Genomic DNA, 20,860 nt, shown 5'->3' with positions numbered 1-20,860 from the left:
TAAACTCTTTCTTGGAATAATTCTTAAAGAAAACATTTCAAAGTTTTCTCATAGCATTGCAGGACCATTTGAATTAGGGTATAGCCCCCAGATGGGTTATCTTGTAGGACAACATTCCTTTGGTGTGTTTTAAAAACCTAGTCATAATATTGGTCACACAACAGAACATCTAAAATGACTTTGAAAAGAATAGAAAAGTTGTAAATCCACCATGTTGAGGCAGTGTATGACTGTCCATTCATTCGTTTAGCCACCCATCTATAGGCAGACAGTTACTAAGGATTTGTGTCAGGTGCTGGGGATTAAGAAATTAGTAAAACATGGCTCTTGCCTTCATAGAGTTTGTCTGGTGGTGAAAGATTTCATCAAGCAAATAGTTATAGCATAAGTGCTATGGAGGGAATATGCCCCAGGTATAACTGGGTCTCAGAAATGCCTAGTTTAGCCTCGAGTGAAAGGTGAGTTAAGGTTTCCCACAGTGTTTTCAGCCCAGCCTTCAGGGACTGATAGCTAGATATGTAGGAGCCAGTGAGGGTATAGTTACTCTAGGCTGAGGGAATAGATATTTACAAAAAAGTGTAGAGTATTTTGGGTGTATAATTTAGGTAGGGAATTAATGAGAGTATAGTGATATTTGGAGTATAGAGTGCTCTGGAGGAGTGAGGAAAGGAGATTAGAGAGTAGGGGCCAGAAGAGAAGGATACTTTTGTGAAATAAAAACCCATGCACAAGTAACAGAATTCTAGTGCATCTACAGATTTCCGGTTCCAAGAATTCCCAGACTTAGTTGTCATTCCCTGCACCCTCAGGTTCCTACCAGATCTCAGGATTCAAATTGGGCCCTATTTAGTTTGGCTTCCAGTTCAAGCCAGACTTGGTGGATTTGAAGCAACAATATACACACACATATACACACACATATATGTGTGTACACACACACACACATGTGTGTGTACACACACACACACACACATGTGTGTGTACACACACACACACACACATGTGTGTGTACACACACACACACACACACACACACACACACACACACACACACACACAGAGCAGGCTTTCCAGGGATGAAAAATACAGTTCAGTAATGATAATGGCTGCCAATTTTGGAGCATTTAAATAGTTGGCCCTTACCAAGGTACATTACAAAATTGCCTTTTATCCTTATAGCAGCACTACCAGGCAAGTGCTTTTATCTCCATTTAACAGACCAAGAAACCTTCCAGGCTCTGGGATGTTAAAGTAAGCTTGAGAGCAAGTGAAGGGTAGGGATGGGATTGAACCCAGGTTTATTTGCCTGATACCACAGCTCATTCTTTTCCCACTCTACCTGCTGCCCTTCACAAGACTGCAGCTGAGGATCCTGGGGCAGATGGAATGGGAGCTCGGGAATGCAATATGACCATTTCAGAGTCAGTAAAACTGCTATTTCATCTTCGATGTTGAAAGGGCATGAAGAAGGAATCCCAGTAGCTGTAGTTTAAAAAAGCTCCCCTGAATCTTAATGGCGTCAAGATCCTTGGTCAGGAATAGAACCTTCTAATTGTCTTGTTTCTGTGGAAAAATCAGATTTCTTTACAGGTATTGTATTACAGTTTGCAGTTCTATCTCAAGGACTGCATAATTTGCCAAATGGCAGTGTTTATTCTGTGAAGTGCATCAGTTATCTCATGAGACATTTGATTTGTATATAGAGTTAAAATTGGGTTTGTAATGATTTGAATACATTATCTACATCTGGCAGGTACTTTAATGAATGATGTTGCAGATATTCAGAGTGTGGATATGGCCTAAGGGTGAAGAAAACCAAGAATTTTCTCTTGAAATTTTGGCTGATGCCGAACTTTTTGGACAGGAGCTCTAAAGAAGGCTTCTCATCCTGTTAGCACAGTTTGATTCTTGTATGTATTTATAGTCTCATGTTAAGAAAATGAAATTAGATGAGACAGGACTTACGAAATTCTCAGAATTATTTTTTACTATCACATTTCTTCTTGTCCATTTGGCATGTGTATTTCCCTTTTCCTGTTTTGTATGGAGCTGAAAATAACATGGTTGGTTTTGCTTTAAAGGAAAATGACTCATTTTGTTGTGTTCAGCATTTAGTTTCTCTGAGATGTGTTTTTTGAAATTTTGATATCTATTTTATTGGTGAAACTTCATGACACTATATAGGAATTTCTAACCAGAAAAAATTTCTGGGTTAGAGGAAGAAATTTATAAGTATAGTGTCATTTTTTTCTGTGATAGTTGGCTGAGTGTTCCTATAACATGAATTTTGTTATCTTAACCCTTTGCGGTCGTTTGTCTCCTCTTAGCCACCAAAGCTTTTTTACCGTTCCGGTCGTATGTCTGCTCTCAGCCACCACAGCAAGGAACCGTACGAATCTGAACTCTATTCATTCATGTATCAGTTCTTAATTTCTCTGAAAGCTCTTAATTCTGACCAGTACGACACCCATGTCCAAATTTAATACGACTGCAAAGGGTTAATTTTATAGAACTCTTTTAACAGTTTCAACTGAAACCATTTTAGGGGGATAGTTAAAAAATTCCCCACTTACAAAAATTTATATTATATGAATTTATAATATTTAGAAGCTTCTTTTCTTTTTGGTCTTGAATGCATATTGAAGGTGAATGTCCTATATCATTTATTTAGACTAAAGTGAACACATTATATAAACTGGCATTTGTCATCTCCATAAGCATAAAGTATGTGTACGTCTTACCTATAATTGTTATTGAGGAAGCTGACAAATGGATTTTTCCTCTACAAAAGCCATCATTTCTGTGATTTGGGATCTTTTAAGAGTAAAGTCAGATGTTTGCTACTTGGCATAGTTTTCTTTGGCTAGGCAAAAAGAAAAGTTAGGCTGCTATTGTAGAAATTGTCAAGTCAAATTTAAAGAAATAAAATGTGGTTAAGACTTTGATGGCTGAGCAAAGATATCAGACTGAAATCAAATTATAAAACGGTAATCAGATGACTCTTCACCAAGGAAACATCCTTTTCCCAGGGTGTGAGTAGTCATCCTGTGTCTGTGCCCTCAAACCCAGAGGCCCCAGCTGCTCGGTAGGTAAGGGTACCTCCAGTCACCGCTGGGGAATATAAGCTCAGTGGGTTAGAGCATTGTTCTCATACACCAGGGTTGCGGGTTCGATTCTGGTTGGTGCATAGAAGAATCGCCCAGTGAATGCATAAATAAGTGGAACAACAAATGGATGGATGTCTGCCCCTCCCCCCCACTTCCTCCCTCCCCATTCCCTCCCTTTCTCTCTCTAAAAATCAGTAAAATTAAAAAAAAAGTGTCCAAAAAAGTGTAGGCTGGCAGTTTGTGAATTCCTTGAAGTGTGTCTGAGGTGTCCCACCTGCTTTTGGTAATTGACGGCAGCAGCTTTTGCCTATAAATCTCGAAGTTCTTTTGTGTCCTTGTGAGCACTGCCCCCTCCTCCACTGTTGAAAATCACTGGCAGGCGAGTGCTAGACACTTAGGGCCCCATGGGAGCTTAATACCGTGAGGGAGGGGGTATTGAAATTTTAAATATGCATTATGCTACTTTGCTGTGCCCTTTTATATCTAAACAGATTCATGCATGGGTAAATGATTTATTCACAGTGCAAGGTAGATCAGTGGATTTTAGTATAACAGTATGAAAAGCTCATTGATCGGGTTTCAGATTCTACACGGCCACAATCCTTAAGAAACTAGCACTTGATGGGTTTTGGTGTAGTGTCAAAGAATACCCATTATTTAAAAAGTGTTTTAAAAGTACATCATTAGGAGATTATCTTTGTTGACATTTGTGGCTGTTTTAGTAAGAAAGAACAGTTACTTTTTCCGGCATTGATTTAGTAGTTGGTTACTTTAATGGCGCTGGCATTTGAGACTCAACTACAACAGCTCTCAGAGTGTGGTCTGTGGACCCTGGGGATCCCCAAGACCCTTTTCAGGGCTCTGAGGTCAGAACTTTCTTAATAATACTAAGACTTGTCTTCTCACTGTTTTGACATTTGTGCTGTTGTTCAAAACACTGGTAGAGAAAAGACCAGCTTTGTAGCACAAATTGAAGTATTGGCACCAAACTGCACTGGAAATGATTGTCGTCGTCACTTTGTTTTGTACTTGCAGGGGGAGAATGCCAGTTTCCCTTAGGGGGTCCTTGCCGAAGCAGTAAAACTGTATTAATTTATTACGCCTTGGCCTGTGAGTGTGTGCCACTGCAGTATTCAGGGCGCACTGCTAGCTTCCGGAGCCGCTGGCAGGTGCCCCCGCTGACAGTTGAACCGGCGTTTTCTTCTGGGCACCATTTTTACCTGGCACACGGTTACTCAGACTCGGGGATGGGACAGCGCCCTTAAAATGAGCCCTGAGCCTCCCGCTGCAGGGAAAGCAGCTGAAGCTCTTCGTCGCCAGTGTTAAAATTGAGCTTGCAAGCAAAAATCAGCATTTTGGGACATTTGTATCTGTCACTGTGAGTTTGACAATATAAATTGATAGTGACTTGAACAGATGTGGTTTTGAGGAGCTGCACAAGTCAGTAAACCAATATTTTTCAAGTGACCGATGCAAGCTGTTTATAGACTCATGCATGGCAAAAGAGTTTGTTTATTGATAGATAGGTTTTAGGTTCCTCATTTCTCCCAGTTTTAAAGAAACTCTCACTTGTTGAGTTTTGGTGTAATATCAAAGAAGACTATCTACAGTGATCTGAAGAGGGTATTAAACTATTCCATGCTTTTCTAACAACTTATCTATATAGGCCGGCTTTTCTTCATATGCTTCAACCACAGCAGCATTGTACTGTGTGGCATATTGAATGCAGAAGCAGAACTGAGAATCTATGCTATATTAAGGCTGATAATAAAGTGGTCTGCAAAAATGTAAAACAGTCCCCCATCACAAAAATTTTTTGGAAAGTAGTTATTTTTCATGAGGTAATTTATGTCAATATGTAATGAGTTTGTTATTTATAAAGTAAATACTTAAAAAATTATTGGTTTTTACTTTAATGTTTTAAATATCAGTGGGTGTGGCCCACACAAAGGCTTTTGGGGTCCTCAATAATTTTTAAGAGTGTAAAGTGGTCCTGAGATTAAAAAAAAAGTTTGAGAATCATTAAAGTACATTATGAGGGGTTGGAAACGGAGACTGCTGAGAAGACTTAACATTTGGGGAGATGAAAAATATGCATCCAGAGATTCTGATTTACTTTTTTTAAAAGAAAAGTTTTTTATTGAATTTTAGAGAGAGGAAGGGAGAAGGAGAGGGAAAAGGGAGAGGGAGAGGGAGAGAAACACTAAACACTGATGGGCTGCCTCCTGCACGCCCCTCACTGTGGATCGAGCCGTAACCCAGGCATGTGCTCTGATTGGGAATTGAACTGGCGAGCTCGTGGTGCCCTGGATGACTCAGCCTACTGAGCCACACTGGGCAGGGCCTGATTTGCTTTTAAAGAATACCCTGATGGTTCCCCAACATTGGGATTTCCTGAAACAGTAAATGGAAGTGAGGATGGGTGATAATGAGAGGAATATAGCTGTTTTGCCTCTGAAATAGTTTGTATACAAGTAGTGGTCCATTTTCACTGGTGGAAACTGTCTAATGAAGTGGAAGAGTGGGGAAAGACTTGCGAAGTTTTATCCTGTCTTTGCTTGGAGTCTGTGAAGCTGGTTCAGATGGAAACACAGATGCCTAGAATGTAAAGTAGACAGTGAAGGTCCTACAGGAGGGAGAGACTGTAGACTTCAATAGGCAGACTGTGAGGGCTACCAGGAAAAGTTCAGGGAGGAGGTCGTGTTTAAGTTGGGCCTGAGCTAACTGGAATGAGACTGGGGAAGTGGTACTCGTGGCAGAGTGTGCCGCTTTCTGTCATAGAACACGAAACATGGGTGGTGTATCCTGTCTTACAGTTGCAGGTATATGAAAGCCATCATCTTGTAGAAGGTGGGAAGCCAGGAATATCTCTCCTGGAGGATTGAGGCCTTTTAAGGATCTAGAGATACCTACTTTTTTTAGGATTAGAAATTCAGCTAGAAATATATCAGCTTTAGAGGTGTGTGTGTCTGAACATGCAGGTGTGTTATGTGGCAGGAATAGGGTAGGCAGAAAATTATAAAATTGAACCCGCACTAAGTGCTATTGCCTGTTCAGTAGTACCAGTGAGAAGATGAATTGTCTTTGAAATTATAATGTTAAATTTGGGGAAAATAGACTGAAGTTACAGGGATTTCAAGGGCAGCAGTGAAATGTGTTAGCTTCTAGCAAGTACTGTTATACTTTGATTTCCTGTTTCTCTATTAACATCAGTTTGCTGTTACCCTTGTGCTTAAAAAAACCCCAGCTCCCGAATCTGTAAAATGTCTAAATTTAAAGGAATAAAATAGGTTATTGAATTGGAATATTGAATAAATCTTTGGTGTAGGAGCACTAAGGGTTGTCAGAAGCTTATTGCTAACCTATCCATTGTGTGTTAGAGCCACCTCACAAAGCCTTTTCTGTATGTCCCTGAATGAGATTAAGAACTGAGTTATGCAGTTATTTTGTAATGTTACAGTGTACTCTTAAAATTGTTTTCTGTCATGACCATATGTAAAGATTTATACTGAAATAGAATTTGCTGAGCTGTAGTGTGGTTATCCTTTTATTTTAAAAATGGGGAAAGCTTTTGTTAATGTTGCTATGAGAGGAAATACAGTTAATAACCTTAAGCATCAGAAGTTTTTGGGGGAAGACCCTTCGAAGTAGACAAGGGCCTAATAATTATGTAGATAACAGTCAGGATTTAGTAAATTTAAGTGAATGTGATTTGGCCACAGTGATTCTGTGAATTGTGTGTCTGTTGGGGAAATGCAAAATACACACTTATAGTTTACTTCTTTTTATCTGGGATTCCTGTAAATTAATGTGTAGGTGGCCAGTTTAGTCATGATAACTGTCTTGAGATTTGGAAGAACGATACATTTTATATAAACATTTGGGATTGAATTTAAGAAAAGTAAAAAATTTATTATTTAGGGAAACATTCAAAATAAGTGTCCATGTAAAATCAATTTGTGTATGAAAGTTTCAGATGGGTAGGATGAAATTCAACCTGACAGTTAATAAGTGCTATTTCCATAAAATAATTGCATTATATACCCTCTGCTGAGACATTTGCTTTCGTACATTCGTAAGAATTTTGGGACTAAAAAGAATCAGAGATGACTGTTCATCTTTCCTCACATAGGCGAGAATTTGAGACCTGATGGATTTAAATGAGCCCTGTTAGTAGTAGAGGAGCTGGGAGTAATCCTGAGATTACTTGCTATCCAGTGGGTATTGTTTCTAGTACAAATGGGTGTACATTTCAGACGTGCTTCGGAGTCCACCATGATTTTTAAGATTAGAAATTTTAATTAATGGCACTAACCATTTTCTCCATCCCTTTAGTATCTTGAAATTTGCTGAATTCTTGTGTTGTTAAATATTTTCTAGCGTTTTGCTATCCTCAAAAGCTAATTTTGGTTTTAAAATTTTATCTACCTGGAATGACATTTGGAACCATGAAAGGAGCATTAATTCTTAATTTCAGTTGTTGTCCTGCTTTGAAAAAACTTTGACAAATCTTATCCCTGCCCTTCCCCAATACTGTATACTTTGTAAAAACTCTAGAGATAGTGTTGAGCTAAGAAAAAAGAAATGGAAGTGAATGGGTTTAGTTGTAAGCCAGTGAGTAAGTACCTCCTGAAAGTGGCACTGCTCTGGTTTTGGGGAAGTCAACCTTTCGTAACCCTTGCTCACATTCTGGCTGTAGTTGGGTGCACAGTGTTGTAAATTACTTAGAGTAAGTGGGGGCCAAGGCGAAGGGAGCGCCCCGCCTCTGCCCGAGGCTGCGGATGCTCAGAATGGAGCCTCCGCTCGGAGCCCGCCGGGTCCCCTTGCTGACCCTGGTCGCCTTCGCTCCAGCGCCACTCCCGCCGCATCACCCTATGGTTCGCTCGCCCGAGAGCCCAGAAGTGGGCCGCGCCAGGGAGGACCCGGGCAGGGGACAGCCTGCTGTTCCGGGCCCAGTAAAACACACTTTTGTTAATGAAGTGCAGCATAACACCACGCTGCAAAAAAGAAAATATGTCCTATTGGGGGCCATGCCACACACGACCAGGTGCTGTTCTTTGGAAGTGAGAATAAAGTCACCAGCGAGCATCTACTTTTCTGGAAAGAAGTGACTCTTGCTTAGGAGTGCGGCTCGGTACTGGCCAGTTACTGCGCGCATTTAGCGTTTGAAAGAGGGTGGCACTAGCAGGGGAAGGAACGGTGAGGGACAACTGGCTGCTACTAGAATCTCTTACTGAAATAATTAGATTATTTGCCCTCATATTATATGGTTCATGGCAGCCTTTTAATCCTAAACTGGCTGAGAGGTGCGATTTAGTTTTGAGTACGTACTCCACTTTGATCTGTTAGTACAAATGATTGAAATTTGATTTCATGCATTTTTGCCACTTTTTAGAGAGCAAAGTTTATGGAATTTACTGTTCTAATTTTTTCCCTATTGCTTTCTAAAATTGTCAGTTTATTTTTGAGACTTATTTCTGACAGAGTTTGGAAAGACCAGGCAGTTGTTTTGGTAACTTCATAGAATCAAACTCTTTAAAATCTCTACATTTGATTATATTTTTATAAACTTATGTCAGTAGTTTGACAATTGTTTAAATGGGTATTATAGTATTTTATATTCAGAACTGTTTGAGAGAAACAGCAACATCATAATAGATAATATGAATTAATATTTTTTAATGCAGCTCTGAGATTTTTCTAAGAATATTCAGTACTCTTAAAAATGGGAGATGGTCTTCTTCTTCTATAGATATGGACATTGAGGTTTTTTATTTTTAAATATATCTTTATTGATTTCAGAGAGAGGAAGGGAGAGGAAGAGAAACATCAATCATGAGAGAGAGTCATTGATTGGCTGCCTCCTGCACACCCTGCACTGGGGATCGAGCCCGCAACCCGGGCCTGTGCCCTGACTGGGAATTGAACCTCGAGCTCCTGGATCCTAGGTCGATGCCCATCCGCTAAGCCATGCCGGCTGGGCTGGACATTGAGGTTTTAATTTGTACCATTTTGTGCCATAAGGCCCTTTAAGATGAAATTGAATATGACAATAAGTGCTTAAGGCATAATAAGGTGCCCTTAAGGCTCCTGGGCTTTTTCTGCCTCATTATATTAGATTCTTAATAGATTTGTGCTTCCCATGTATTTTCATTTCATGATATACATGTACATTCAAGAATCTCTTGACATATATATATAGCACAGTGTTTAAAACTGGGCTTTCCATTGGGTGTTGATTCAGGTACCAGCTCTACTGACACTTTTTGTTATATGAACTCTAGAAGCCTCAGTTTCCTCAAGTGTAAAATGGGATTAACAATATTATTGTTATTACTATTATTGAAGTTGCTGATGGGGTGGTGAGGGAAGGGAATTGCAGAATTGTCTCGTGATTTTTTTTGCGGGGGGATCAAATTTAATATTAAAACATTCTTGCCATAGCAAACATGTATACAACTGTTAGAAATCACCAAAATAATGGTGTAAGTACTATCATAATAGAATTGTTTTGTTTACAAAGAATCTGTACATGTGGTTTATTCTTGTTTTGTTTTGTTTTTAAAGGTTACGGGAGGTTTCAGAGAAACTGAACAAATATAATTTAAACAGGTAAGAGTTGTAAGTTATTTAAAATTTCCTGAAAAGAATGATGTTTTCTTATTAGGAGGAAGAACTCATATTTAGGCAGCATCTAGTAGGAATATTGTAATCTAGTTATCAACTTTTTATGAGTTGGGATCATTTGATTTACAATTTCTGTTCATGCTGACTTTTAAAAAATCCGTCATACCAAGGAGCTATAATGACCGTGAGGATACAACTACCGTTCGTCAATTATTGCTTTAAAATATGCAAATATTAGTTTTTTGAAAACAGCCCTACGAAGAATTTACCATTTACAAAGTAATTTTACTTACATACTTTTTTTTATTCACCAGCCATCCCCCTTTGAATGTATTGGAACAGGCTACTATTAAACAGTGTGTGGTGGGACCAAATCATGCCGCCTTTCTTCTTGAGGTAAATTGTTTACTCTAAGATAGAGAAATGAAAATAAACAGTTAAAATACAGCTGTACATCATCAGGTTTCTTTCTTTTTAACCATGGAAAATAGCAGTTTCTTGCAAGAGTTATTTCAGAGATCACCCAGTTCCATTTTCCTATTGTGTAAATCCTCTGGCCCAGATAAAGCTTAAATGATTTACTAGAGCTTGAAACTAGTAACATAATGGGGAAGAGTTCCTGATATCCAGTCATTTCCTTACTCTGAAGCTGTTAGATTAAGATAATTTAAATTATTTTTACTGGCTTCTTGATAATGTATATAAAACATATTTCCCCAACTCCAGTGTGAGCACCTTCTCAAGTGAGCTCATTTTTTGTCTTCTGAATTGACAGTGATAGATAGGTGCATAATCAATCTGTTGAATAAATTCAAACTTTAAGGCATATTTTTACTTTGGAAATTTCCTCTATTTTCTTTGCTTTTAGGATGGTAGAGTTTGCAGGATTGGTTTTTCAGTACAGCCAGACAGATTGGAATTGGGTAAACCTGATAATAATGATGGGTAAGACATGTCCTTTCTATTTAATATTTAGCTCTTACAAGGTACTATTTTAAACCTGTGTTTTGATTTTGGTAACCTCAAGTTAAAAAAAAAAAAGCATTGTGGAAAAAGAGACAGAGTGAAATGGTTACTTTGTAGTTTGATTTAATTTTTATGCATGCAGTGATTTGCAGCTAAAAATATTACCTTCAGAAGTAGGAACAGAGGCGATGATACCTGACAGAAATGTTACTAGAATAATGATACGTATTCAGTAGGTCCCAGGTCAGATTTGCTCTTTGATTGAAATAACTTGTTAAGTCATGTTTTAAGTCATGTTTTTTCTTTTTCCTTTTTAATATTTTCAAATCAAGTAACTCTATAAAAATGACAGGGTCTTTAAAATTTTGGTCTTTATAAATGATGGCATGCAAAAAAGGTTGCTAGATAATGTATGTTGAATTTCAATTGACTGATTCTAAGAAAAGCATGATTACTTTAAGAAATCTAAAGAATAGCCCGCAGGTGTGGCTCACTGGTTTCGTGTTGACCCATGAACCAGGAGATCATGGATTCCGCTGGGACTGCTGGCTCATCCCCAGCAGGGGGCGTACAGGAGGCAGCCAATCAAAGACTCATCATTGATGTTTCTATCTCCCTCTCTTTCCTTCCTCTCTCTGAAGTTAATAAAAACATTAAAAAAAAACCTGAAGAATAATTCATCTGTAGTTAAACCTTGAAAATAGTTTCAACCGGTAAAGAACCCCAGATTGTTATGGGGCTACAGGTTGTTAGATTTGTTATTTGATGTGAAGTGTACATTTTTAGTAGGATTAATCAGAGAATAGTTAGGCTGGTGTTTTACTGTAGGAAGTCGCACAGTATTGAGGCCTGGAAACCCAGGCCTGTTTCTAGGCAGTTTGGGACTATTCTGATTGTTCTACCTCTTGTTTATTCCCAGGTCAAAGTTGAACAGCAACTCGGGGGCAGGGAGAACCTCGAGGCCCGGTAGGACAAGCGACTCCCCATGGTTCCTCTCAGGTTCCGAGACTCTGGGCAGGCTGGCAGGCAACACCCTGGGGTATGTTGTGGCTGGATGTTGGTATCCATTGGTCTGGGCAGTGCTCTTAAGTGCTTTTGAGTGCTCTCACTGTGAGTGTCTCAGCGACGGAATATTGTCTAGCGATGGAATGAGGAACCGCTCCTGAACTCCGGACAGGAGCTCATGTAGCTCATGATGAGCCACCATGATAAAAATAACCCACACCGGCTAATTACAGTTAATCCAGGTTCTTGGCCTTTTAAAAATGTAAAATGTTCACATGTATTTATAATGCCATTTATCATGTCACTTTTATCATTTAAACATTTTAGTAATACTGTCTTTGGTTTTGTGACTTAATAAGTGAGATCATGTGATGTTTGTCTTTCTCTGACAGGCTTAACTATTTTGCCATAACTATTTCTGTGGTGTTGGACAAATAGTGATTTAAAAAAAAAAAAATCCACCATTTCTTTTACACTTATTAATTGGAATTCAGCTGTAAGGAAGAACTTGCCCATTTCTTTTATGTTCTGTTCTATTATCTTTCTCTTTGGTTATTTATATCATTATGGTCTCATGGATATTTTGTTTTATAGTTTATAATCCATTACTATTATTATTACGTTGCTCAAATTGTCCTAGATTTAAATCCTCTTTTCTTTATAAATGAAACTTGGATATAACCAATTATAATAGGCTGTGTGGCAGAATAACTCCAGTAGAGCAGTGGAATGTAATTACTTGACTAATAAAATATGCAACAAGTATAGTAAAATATAGTACATTTAAGCCTGAATAAAACTTTTGTAGACCTACTCCAAAGACGATTAGGGCTAATTTGAAGACTTTGAAATGTAGAGAGAGTCAGTAATTTTTGGGTTCCCCCTTACCCATCTTTGCCTACACTTCCCCCCTCCCCCCCGTCACACACGTACACACACTCCAGAAAAAACTGTATAAACTTTCTTTTGCATTGGGTCCATGTATTAGAATATTGAAAAATGTTGCAGTGCCCGCTGATAACTCACTGTGGGCCATTGTTTACCTCATTTGGTCTTGGAGATGTTTACCAAGTGTGCACAAGTGTGCACACTTAAAGGCTGATTGTTTCTCTTGACCTCTGTGAAAATTCTTCTCAGTTTGTTGATGTTGAAATTGTAATCAAGTTACTTTGTAAATCAAGAAATTAGAGTAAAAAATACTTTCTTTCATAATATTTTTTTCTTTCAGTTGTATAGTGTCCCCTCCTTTCTGTGTTGATTATAACAAACTTGAAGTAAGTTTGCAGATTATAATTTGTAATACAGAATCTAGGACAAGCAGATCTTGAGTCTCCAGAAGGGATTTTTACCCACAAGTTTATCAATTTCAGTCAAATATGACAGAGACCATCCCCACAGACCGTCATCCCCACCCTGTACCTTTAAGTGTCCTGGCTTGTTCCCTTTGGGTTCAGGAGGTGTCATGAATCAGGGAGTGAGTGGTCTCTGTATTTGATAGCTGCATTGGAAAGATTTTGGCTTAGTTGGTACTGTTTTCTTTTTATCAGCATGGATAATTGAGAATTTATCATTTATTTTGATCACTCGGGAATGCATAGCAGTCAGAATGTATGGGACTTTTAATACTTTTCCCTTTGCTGTTTTTACTAATTGGCAGTTTTGTGTGCTAAACATTTCTAGTTGCTGCTGTTAAATTGTTTACTTAAATTTATCCTGGGAGATATTTCAGAAATCTAGATATTTTTGTTAAACTTATTTCAAACCAGGTCATGGATAAGAACACCAAGTGTATTTGTATTCAAGAGTAAGTTGAAAATGGAGATATTAGTATCTAAAGTCTCTTTATTCTGTTATTCGTTGTCACTGGACATAATAGGTGATAGGTATAAGCTGCTTTCACTGGTTTGAACTATCATATTCCTGCTGATAATTTGTACAGGATTTGAAATGTAAAAGCCAAGCAGGTCATTGTAATTGTAAATAGTTGATACTGACTAGGTTGGTAAGATAATAGGTAGAAGGGCTCTGACAAACGAAGTGGACGCCCTATTTTAAAAGGCGGTAGCTGATGAGCTGATTATTACTGGAGGGGAATTGTTGCCAAATACAAACCCTGATGTCCCTCCCTTTGTCCTTATTAGAAAAGCTGCAAATCTGGATTTTTATGTGAAGTCTCCTGATTTAAATGTTGGAACTAATTAATATTTTCATATAAATGCACACACACCAATCAGACGTATATAGTATGTGTGCATATGTAGTGTGTGTACACACACGCATCTGTTTGTGTATGTATATTCTCTTTTAAATAACTTTTATTTTAGAACAGGTTTAAATTGACAGAAACATTTACCAAGATATACTGAGAGTTCTTATATACTCCACACCCAGTTTATTGTTATTAACATCTAACAGCATGGCATGTTTTTTGCAGTGTAATGTGTACTGATACATTGTTATTAATTGTAGGCCTCAGGTTATTCACATTTCCTGAGTTTTCCCCTAATGTCCTTTTTGTGTTCTGGATCCCATCCAGGACACCACATTATATTTAGTCGTCATTTTTCCTTAGGCTCCTCTTGGCTGACACTTCGTCAGACTTTCCTTAGTTTTGATGATGTATATACTTTTTTTAACCACCGATCACGTATATGGACAATACTTGTCCCATGTAAATGTCATACCCTTTCTAAGTTGTTTTAAAGAGTAGCTAATAGTGCTAAATATTAATGAACAGTGTATTATCTTTGCAAATGAATGTTTTATTCTATGAAAAGCACTTTGAGCCCTAAACTCTGACTTTTACTTTTTGTGTAACAGAGTGTTGGTAGTTACATCAGGCAGAGGCGAGATGGGTGCTAGAACTCATCTTAAAGTTGTGACTAGAAATCTGTGGTATGTGGATCTTTTAAAGCATATTTTAAAAGATGTAACAGTATGATATTTATCTTTCTAAAAGGTGGTTTTATACATAAACATTTAAAAAAATTGAAAGTGTTCTTTCAAAGCTCAGTTCTATTACCTTGTTGTATCAAAGTTCTAGCGTGTACTGTCAGTCAGGCAGCCCGCCCTGCTGCGCACGGGGGGGGGGGCGGGGGGCCCGAGGCGGGTGCCCGGGCGCGTACGCACGGTAACCCGTCAACCCCCGCGTGTGCAGAAGCCGCTGGAGTTCCGGAGTCGGGGGCAGCGGAGGAGGGTCCTCCGGCCGGTCGTCCGCGGGAGCGCGGGATTCCCGCCGGCAGACGCGCGTCATCCGCACCGGACGGGACCGCGGGTCCGGGCTCCTGGGCAGCCAGCCGCAGCCCGTCATCCCCGCGTCCGTCATCCCCGAGGAGCTCATTTCACAGGTGCGGCCCTTGTGGGACACTGAGTAGGACAGCAGGCCGGGGTGAGGCTGGGGCCGCGGGGCGCCGCGTTTCAGGCGCGTCCTGCCCCGACCACTCCCGCAGGGCAGTCGGGGGTTGGCATGGCGCTCTTGTGTTTTCCATGCAGGCCCAGGTCGTTTTACAAGGCAAATCCAGAAGTGTCATTATTCGGGAACTTCAGCGAACAAATCTTGATGTCAACCTTGCTGTGAATAATCTCCTGAGCCGGGACGACGAAGACGGCGACGACGGCGACGACACCGCCAGCGAATCTTACTTGCCGGGAGGTTGGTGGATCCCCTTGTGGTTTCCGCGTCTCTGGAGGGAGAGGTTTTTTAATGGGAATGGAATTTTAAAGTACAGTGAATATTCTGATTTTAATTTCCAAGGTGGTAGGTATTTCACACTGTAGTGTTTTTTTATTATAAATTCTTTTTTAAGGGAAATCGGGAAATGTCTTGATCAGTGTACTTGTGTTTGATCCCAACAAAGAAATGGATGTCTGCACGTGGCTTTGTCACTGGCTGACGAATGGCTCTGGAATGTTTTTTGATGCCATTATTACTGAATATGTCTTAACTGCATTTAAATTTTGACTGTATTATCTCTCTGATGGCACAAGTATCTTAAATAGAGATCTTATTTCCTTGTGTATATTTAGTAGGTAGCACAAGTGGCAGACATGCATTTGATGTTTGTTAAGAATGTTCACTTTATTTCCTAGGTAGTTACTGCTTTTTCTCTCTCTCAGGATATGTCATTCAGTTCCTGATTTTAACCTGTTTTAATTTGCAGAGACCTTCCAGTGGTTTGCAGATGTTTTCTCTGTATCTGCTTCATTTTTATTTGTTTCTGTTTGTAGAGGATCTTATGTCTCTTCTTGATGCTGACATTCATTCTGCCCACCCAAGTGTCATTATTGATGCGGATGCCATGTTTTCTGAAGACATTAGCTATTTTGGTTACCCTTCATTTCGTCGATCATCACTTTCCAGGCTAGGCTCATCTCGAGGTAATTTTGCATTTATTTCTTTGTGATCATTGGCGGTAAAATTTACTGTATTTGAACTGTCAGTATTACAATAGATGAAATCATTACTTACTAGTTTTTTTGGATGCTTTGGCATTAAAACTAGATATTTTTTATTTTGAAGAGCCACAATATTTTAGAGATGGTCTTATCTACATTGTGGAATACTCATTAAGGGTTATGACTTATACCTAACTATATTTTTAAGTAGGACAATGGATTCTGAACTAAAAGCAGAATTCTACTTTATAGTGACATGCAGCATTCAGAAAACAAGCCTCTTTAGTTTATTTGGTTAAAGTACAGTGATTATTCTGTTAATTTTAAATCTTGGTTAAGTGGAAGAGTGAAAAAAACTTCTTAGAAAGGGATTGGCCAATAGTAAATATATAGAAATGTTTAGCCTATTAAAATGCTATTTTACAAGATATAATAGAGGTTAGAAAGATTTTGAAATCATACAGATATAAGACTTTGTCTATGTTGGTATAGATTTAGTTTACATTTTAATTTTTTTAAGTCAGTGTTTTTAGTTTCCTGAATGTAAAACTGCTTGATTCAGTAACAGTCAGCTGTATTATTTACTGATCATTAACAAACTGAAGAAGTTGCCATATTATATTAAGCTCATGTTGTAAATATCTAGTACTTAAAAACAGTTTTAAAACAACAAACCTATGATCTTTTAATGTACTGAATTTATTATATAATAGCTTAACATTTTTTAAAATAAATGCATACTTTACTGCCTTACATGCATCAAGTATTGCATTTTCAAATATTCAATATCTAACACAAATAACTCCTTTTAAGTTTCCCCCTTTTCTTTAGGCCATTCTATGTAGCAGGCATTACTCTTTAGTTTTAACCATATGAAATTGCCGGTACTTGGTGATTTTTGACCTGCACTGATGACAGTTTTGTATGGCTCAACTTAATGTTGTTTTTAGTCCTTCTTATCAAAATCTTGGAATTGCAAAGAACTTGCGAATTAGAGAATTTGTAGCCAATTGCAGGGGAAGCATTTTTTAAAGGAAATCTTTTTATAAAGATTCTTGAAAGAAAAAAGCCTGTCTGGTTTCTCAAATTTTAAAATAAGACTTATTCATAAAGATACAGCCTATAAAATTACTCTAAACAAGGGATTGGATTATCAAAAGTTTTTTAGTTAATGTTAATGGATTTAACCTTTCAAGTTTTTTCCTGTATGTATAGTTTTTTTGTTTTTTTAAATAACAGAAGACATTCTAACAAATACTTTTGGTTTATATATGTATATAACGTGTTGACGTTCTAACTTACGCACACTTTCTAATAGATAAATAAAAAAGTTATAATAAGCATTTTTAGTGAATGCTAAAAATTTTAAAGTCCATTTAAAATACCCATAGTCCAGTTTAAAATAAAGTTATTCTGCTCTAAAAAACATGTAGTTGGGATTCAGAAAATCTTGCCTCTACATAGTTCTTAAAAATACTAGTTTATAGTTTTTGTACATTCACTTGCAAGAGTTAATGTTTTGAATGTTGCATGTCAGGCTTACTAGAAATACGTTTACAGTACATTTTTGTGAGTAGATAAACTGCTGTTAGTTGCATCCTGAAGGGTCTTTACTAGAGAGTGGCTTACTTTTATCCCACTGGTGTGACCCAATTGCATACCAGTTCTCCTTCTTCCCTTAGAGAGAGACTCTGAGCTGTTGCGTGAACGTGAATCCGTTTTACGTTTACGTGAACGAAGGTGGCTTGACGGAGCCTCATTTGATAATGAAAGGGGCTCTACCAGCAAGGAAGGCGAGCCAAACTTGGATAAGAAGAATACACCTGTTCAAAGTCCAGTATCTCTAGGAGAAGATTTGCAGTGGTGGCCTGATAAGGTATTTGGAAAAAATCTCCACCCTTTCCATTGAAATAGATTCCTGGCAACCACTCCTCTCCCCTCAAAAGGTTTCTGTTTTGTTCTGTTTTTTCATATTTTTGTACTATTGTTAATAAAAAAACACACACAGACATAAAGTGATATTTTTGTTTAAAATAGAAGTAGAGCATCTTTATTTGGCACTACGTGAGTCGTATTAGTGAGCTGTTTCAGTGGTGCTATTTTTTCTACTTGATAAAGTAAATCAGAGGAATGGGAGTGGTAGTTCCAGATAACCCATCACCTTCTGTTTTCGGACTTCTTTTCTGGTGATAATTACACCAGTAACTGATGGTGTATTTCTGGTAGGATTTGTTTTGTAATGTCACGTGGACCCAGTTTTGCTAGACACGTTTGTGGTCGTTCAGATACAAGCATGCATGTCAGGGCAAGATTACGGATCTGTGTTCCTTTGATTAGTTAGCTGTCCCTTTTGACGGCAGCGAATTCCGACAGGCTCTTTGCTCTAATGTGGTGGGGGACAAGCAGGCTGAACAGTAATGGACTGGAGGAGTTCCCCTCTGCGCCAGAGAGGAAACAATGTCTGGCTTGTGGAAAGCAGCCAGGATTTGTTAAGATGATTTGAACCTTTAAGAATCCATCACTGCCTCCAGTGATGCACCCTGTTGGTGGTGTGTGAGTTTCATTGTTGTAAGTGATGGGTCATTCATCTTCAGAGGGCCCTGCAGGAAGCCATATGTTTTTCACCTCTTTTTTGGGGTGGTGCTTTCTTCTTACTTCCAGAACCAGTTGGGTAGATAAGGAGATTCTGATGAGGATTTCTCTCTTTTCTTTAAGTTGAATTTGACTTTGGGATGTTACAGGCAAAGATCTAACCCCCTGAATGTGTTTCCCGTAGTTATTGCAGATCTTGACGTGGTCCATTTATTTTCCCCTGCTTTTAGCTCGTGTAGAAAACTTGAATGCAGGCAGGAGCATTAATTTTAATCAGTCCCTTTGGAAGCAAAGGGTTATTCTGGTTTCCTTGGCAGCTAACAGATTTTCCCCTGAATTGAATTCTTTTAGTTATTTCCATAAAACTAGAAATTTCCAAAGTTTTACCTTCACTTCATGTGGTAGAAGGGGATTTAAACCGCTGGGCTTTTTTAGTTTGTTTAGTGCATTGTTCTGTGTTTCCTGTTTCTCTTGCCTGTGTCACATTAGGGCTGTGTCTGCATATTGGCCGGCAGTCATGGAAGACTCCTGAATCTTATTTTAATAGTGCCATCACATGTATATTAGTCTAGGCTTCTTTATCATTATTTTTGATTAATGAAAGTGTTTTGAATAGTACAAGTTTAGCAAGCTTTTTCCCTGGCCAGCGTGTACCCCCTGTTAGATTTAGCCAGTGTATTTGCCTTTACTGATAGGCATGTTTTTAGGCACAGCTTATTTTCAGAGATAAGTTATGGGGTGCATCATGAAATCTTGACAATGCACAGACCTTACTTAGTGTATTTTCCTGGTTTGTTTAGACATTGACTGAAGGAGGAATAGCAGTATGTGAAACAAGGTGGTATAGCCTAGCTGTACCTTTTTTTTCCTGTTAAACACCTAATTTAAAATATTGTCATTGAAAAAGAACCCCTTTTTATTAGTTTATGATTGACATTTAGACATGAGAAATTTTAGTTCAGGGAAAGAAAACAGCTTAAGCCTAATTAAACTATTAAACGTTATCAGTTATTGACAAATACCAGTAGATGCTCGTTTACAGGGCTGAATGCTACATTCAGAAAGAGAACATATTTATGAAACGGTAAAAGGACCTTGCCTTCAGGGGCATCAGATAAACACCACAAGAAGGAACAGTCAGTATGTGGGGCCATATTGTCCTTCAAAATTGGAGCAGTGGTTCCCAAGGAGGAAAAGGTTTTGGGGGAAGGCTTCATAGGGGATGGAGAAGTAGGTAGAGAGTTCAGGGAGATGTCAGCATGCACTACGTGGAAGTAGTGTGTGTCTCTGTCTGTCTCTCCCTCTCTCTAAAAATATGCATCCCAGCTTATTTTTAGATTGTAAGTTTGGTTAGTACCTACAGTTTTTTTCATTCTTTTAATTAGGATGCAGTCCAGTTGGTATGTTATCTAGATTGGTACCGACTTTCCTTCCACCCATGTAGAGGAACAGCCGCTTCTTCAACATTTTACCATTCGTAGGCTAGTAAACCACGTTTCGTGGTAGAATGTTCTCTTTCTTCAAGGCTCTACAGTATAGTCTTGACCTGAAAAATGTTTGAGATAACCTTAATCTTTAAGTATTTCCATGAATTATCCTTTTAGTTAAATGTCAAAACTTAGTATAAAAGCATAATTGAAACTTACAGGGACGTTGAAAGCTCCATGAAGACAGGTGTGAGGGTAATTAAATCAGTGTTAATTTAAGTGTGTGAGGCCTCTTGCTTAGGTATTAGGGTGAGAATTTTGTCAGAAGGCAGAAAAATGATAATACATTCAAGTAGGTGCAGTTATAGAATTAGGTACAAGAGGCTTTGGGAGTTGCAGGAGGCCATGCAGAGTAATTCCTAAAAGTCTGGACTCTGGAGCCAGGCTACAGGAATTTATATCCTGGCTCTGCCACTTAGTAGCTGTGTGGCCTTGGTCAAATTCTGTAACTGCCCTAGGCCTTGGTTTTCTCATCTATGAGAGGATAATAATGGTTTTTACTTTATGGGATTGTCATGAGAATTCATTCACGTATGTAAAGTGTGAAGAGCAGGGTTCTCTCAGGGTCCTGACAGACAACGGAGTTTGCGCAGGTCATGGAAGGGTGAGAGCGCCCAGTGGGCTCGGGGATTCCAGGGAGTCCATGTGGCAGTAGCATTTTGTGTGCCAGCTTGTCTGCCA

At 38.6% G+C, this 20,860-nt stretch overlaps 1 protein-coding gene across 2 annotated transcripts in view; it reads left to right on the top strand.

Annotated features, from left to right (window-relative positions):
• Positions 1 to 20,860, top strand: part of UBR5 (ubiquitin protein ligase E3 component n-recognin 5) — a 104,393-nt gene that overhangs the window by 17,777 nt on the left and 65,756 nt on the right. For both annotated transcript variants that reach the window (XM_087825318.1, XM_087825319.1), the window contains exons 2-9: positions 9,675 to 9,719; positions 10,049 to 10,130; positions 10,603 to 10,679; positions 11,620 to 11,739; positions 14,863 to 15,052; positions 15,198 to 15,357; positions 15,933 to 16,082; positions 17,765 to 17,976. In XM_087825318.1, the coding sequence (XP_087681444.1) occupies positions 9,675 to 9,719; positions 10,049 to 10,130; positions 10,603 to 10,679; positions 11,620 to 11,739; positions 14,863 to 15,052; positions 15,198 to 15,357; positions 15,933 to 16,082; positions 17,765 to 17,976 (1,036 nt within the window). The remainder of the gene's footprint in view (positions 1 to 9,674; positions 9,720 to 10,048; positions 10,131 to 10,602; positions 10,680 to 11,619; positions 11,740 to 14,862; positions 15,053 to 15,197; positions 15,358 to 15,932; positions 16,083 to 17,764; positions 17,977 to 20,860) is intronic.

This window comes from Miniopterus natalensis, chromosome 16 (genome assembly GCF_054644295.1).
Source record: "Miniopterus natalensis isolate mMinNat1 chromosome 16, mMinNat1.hap1, whole genome shotgun sequence".
NCBI lineage: Eukaryota > Metazoa > Chordata > Mammalia > Chiroptera > Miniopteridae > Miniopterus > Miniopterus natalensis.
This window is presented reverse-complemented; position numbering and strand designations above follow the sequence as displayed.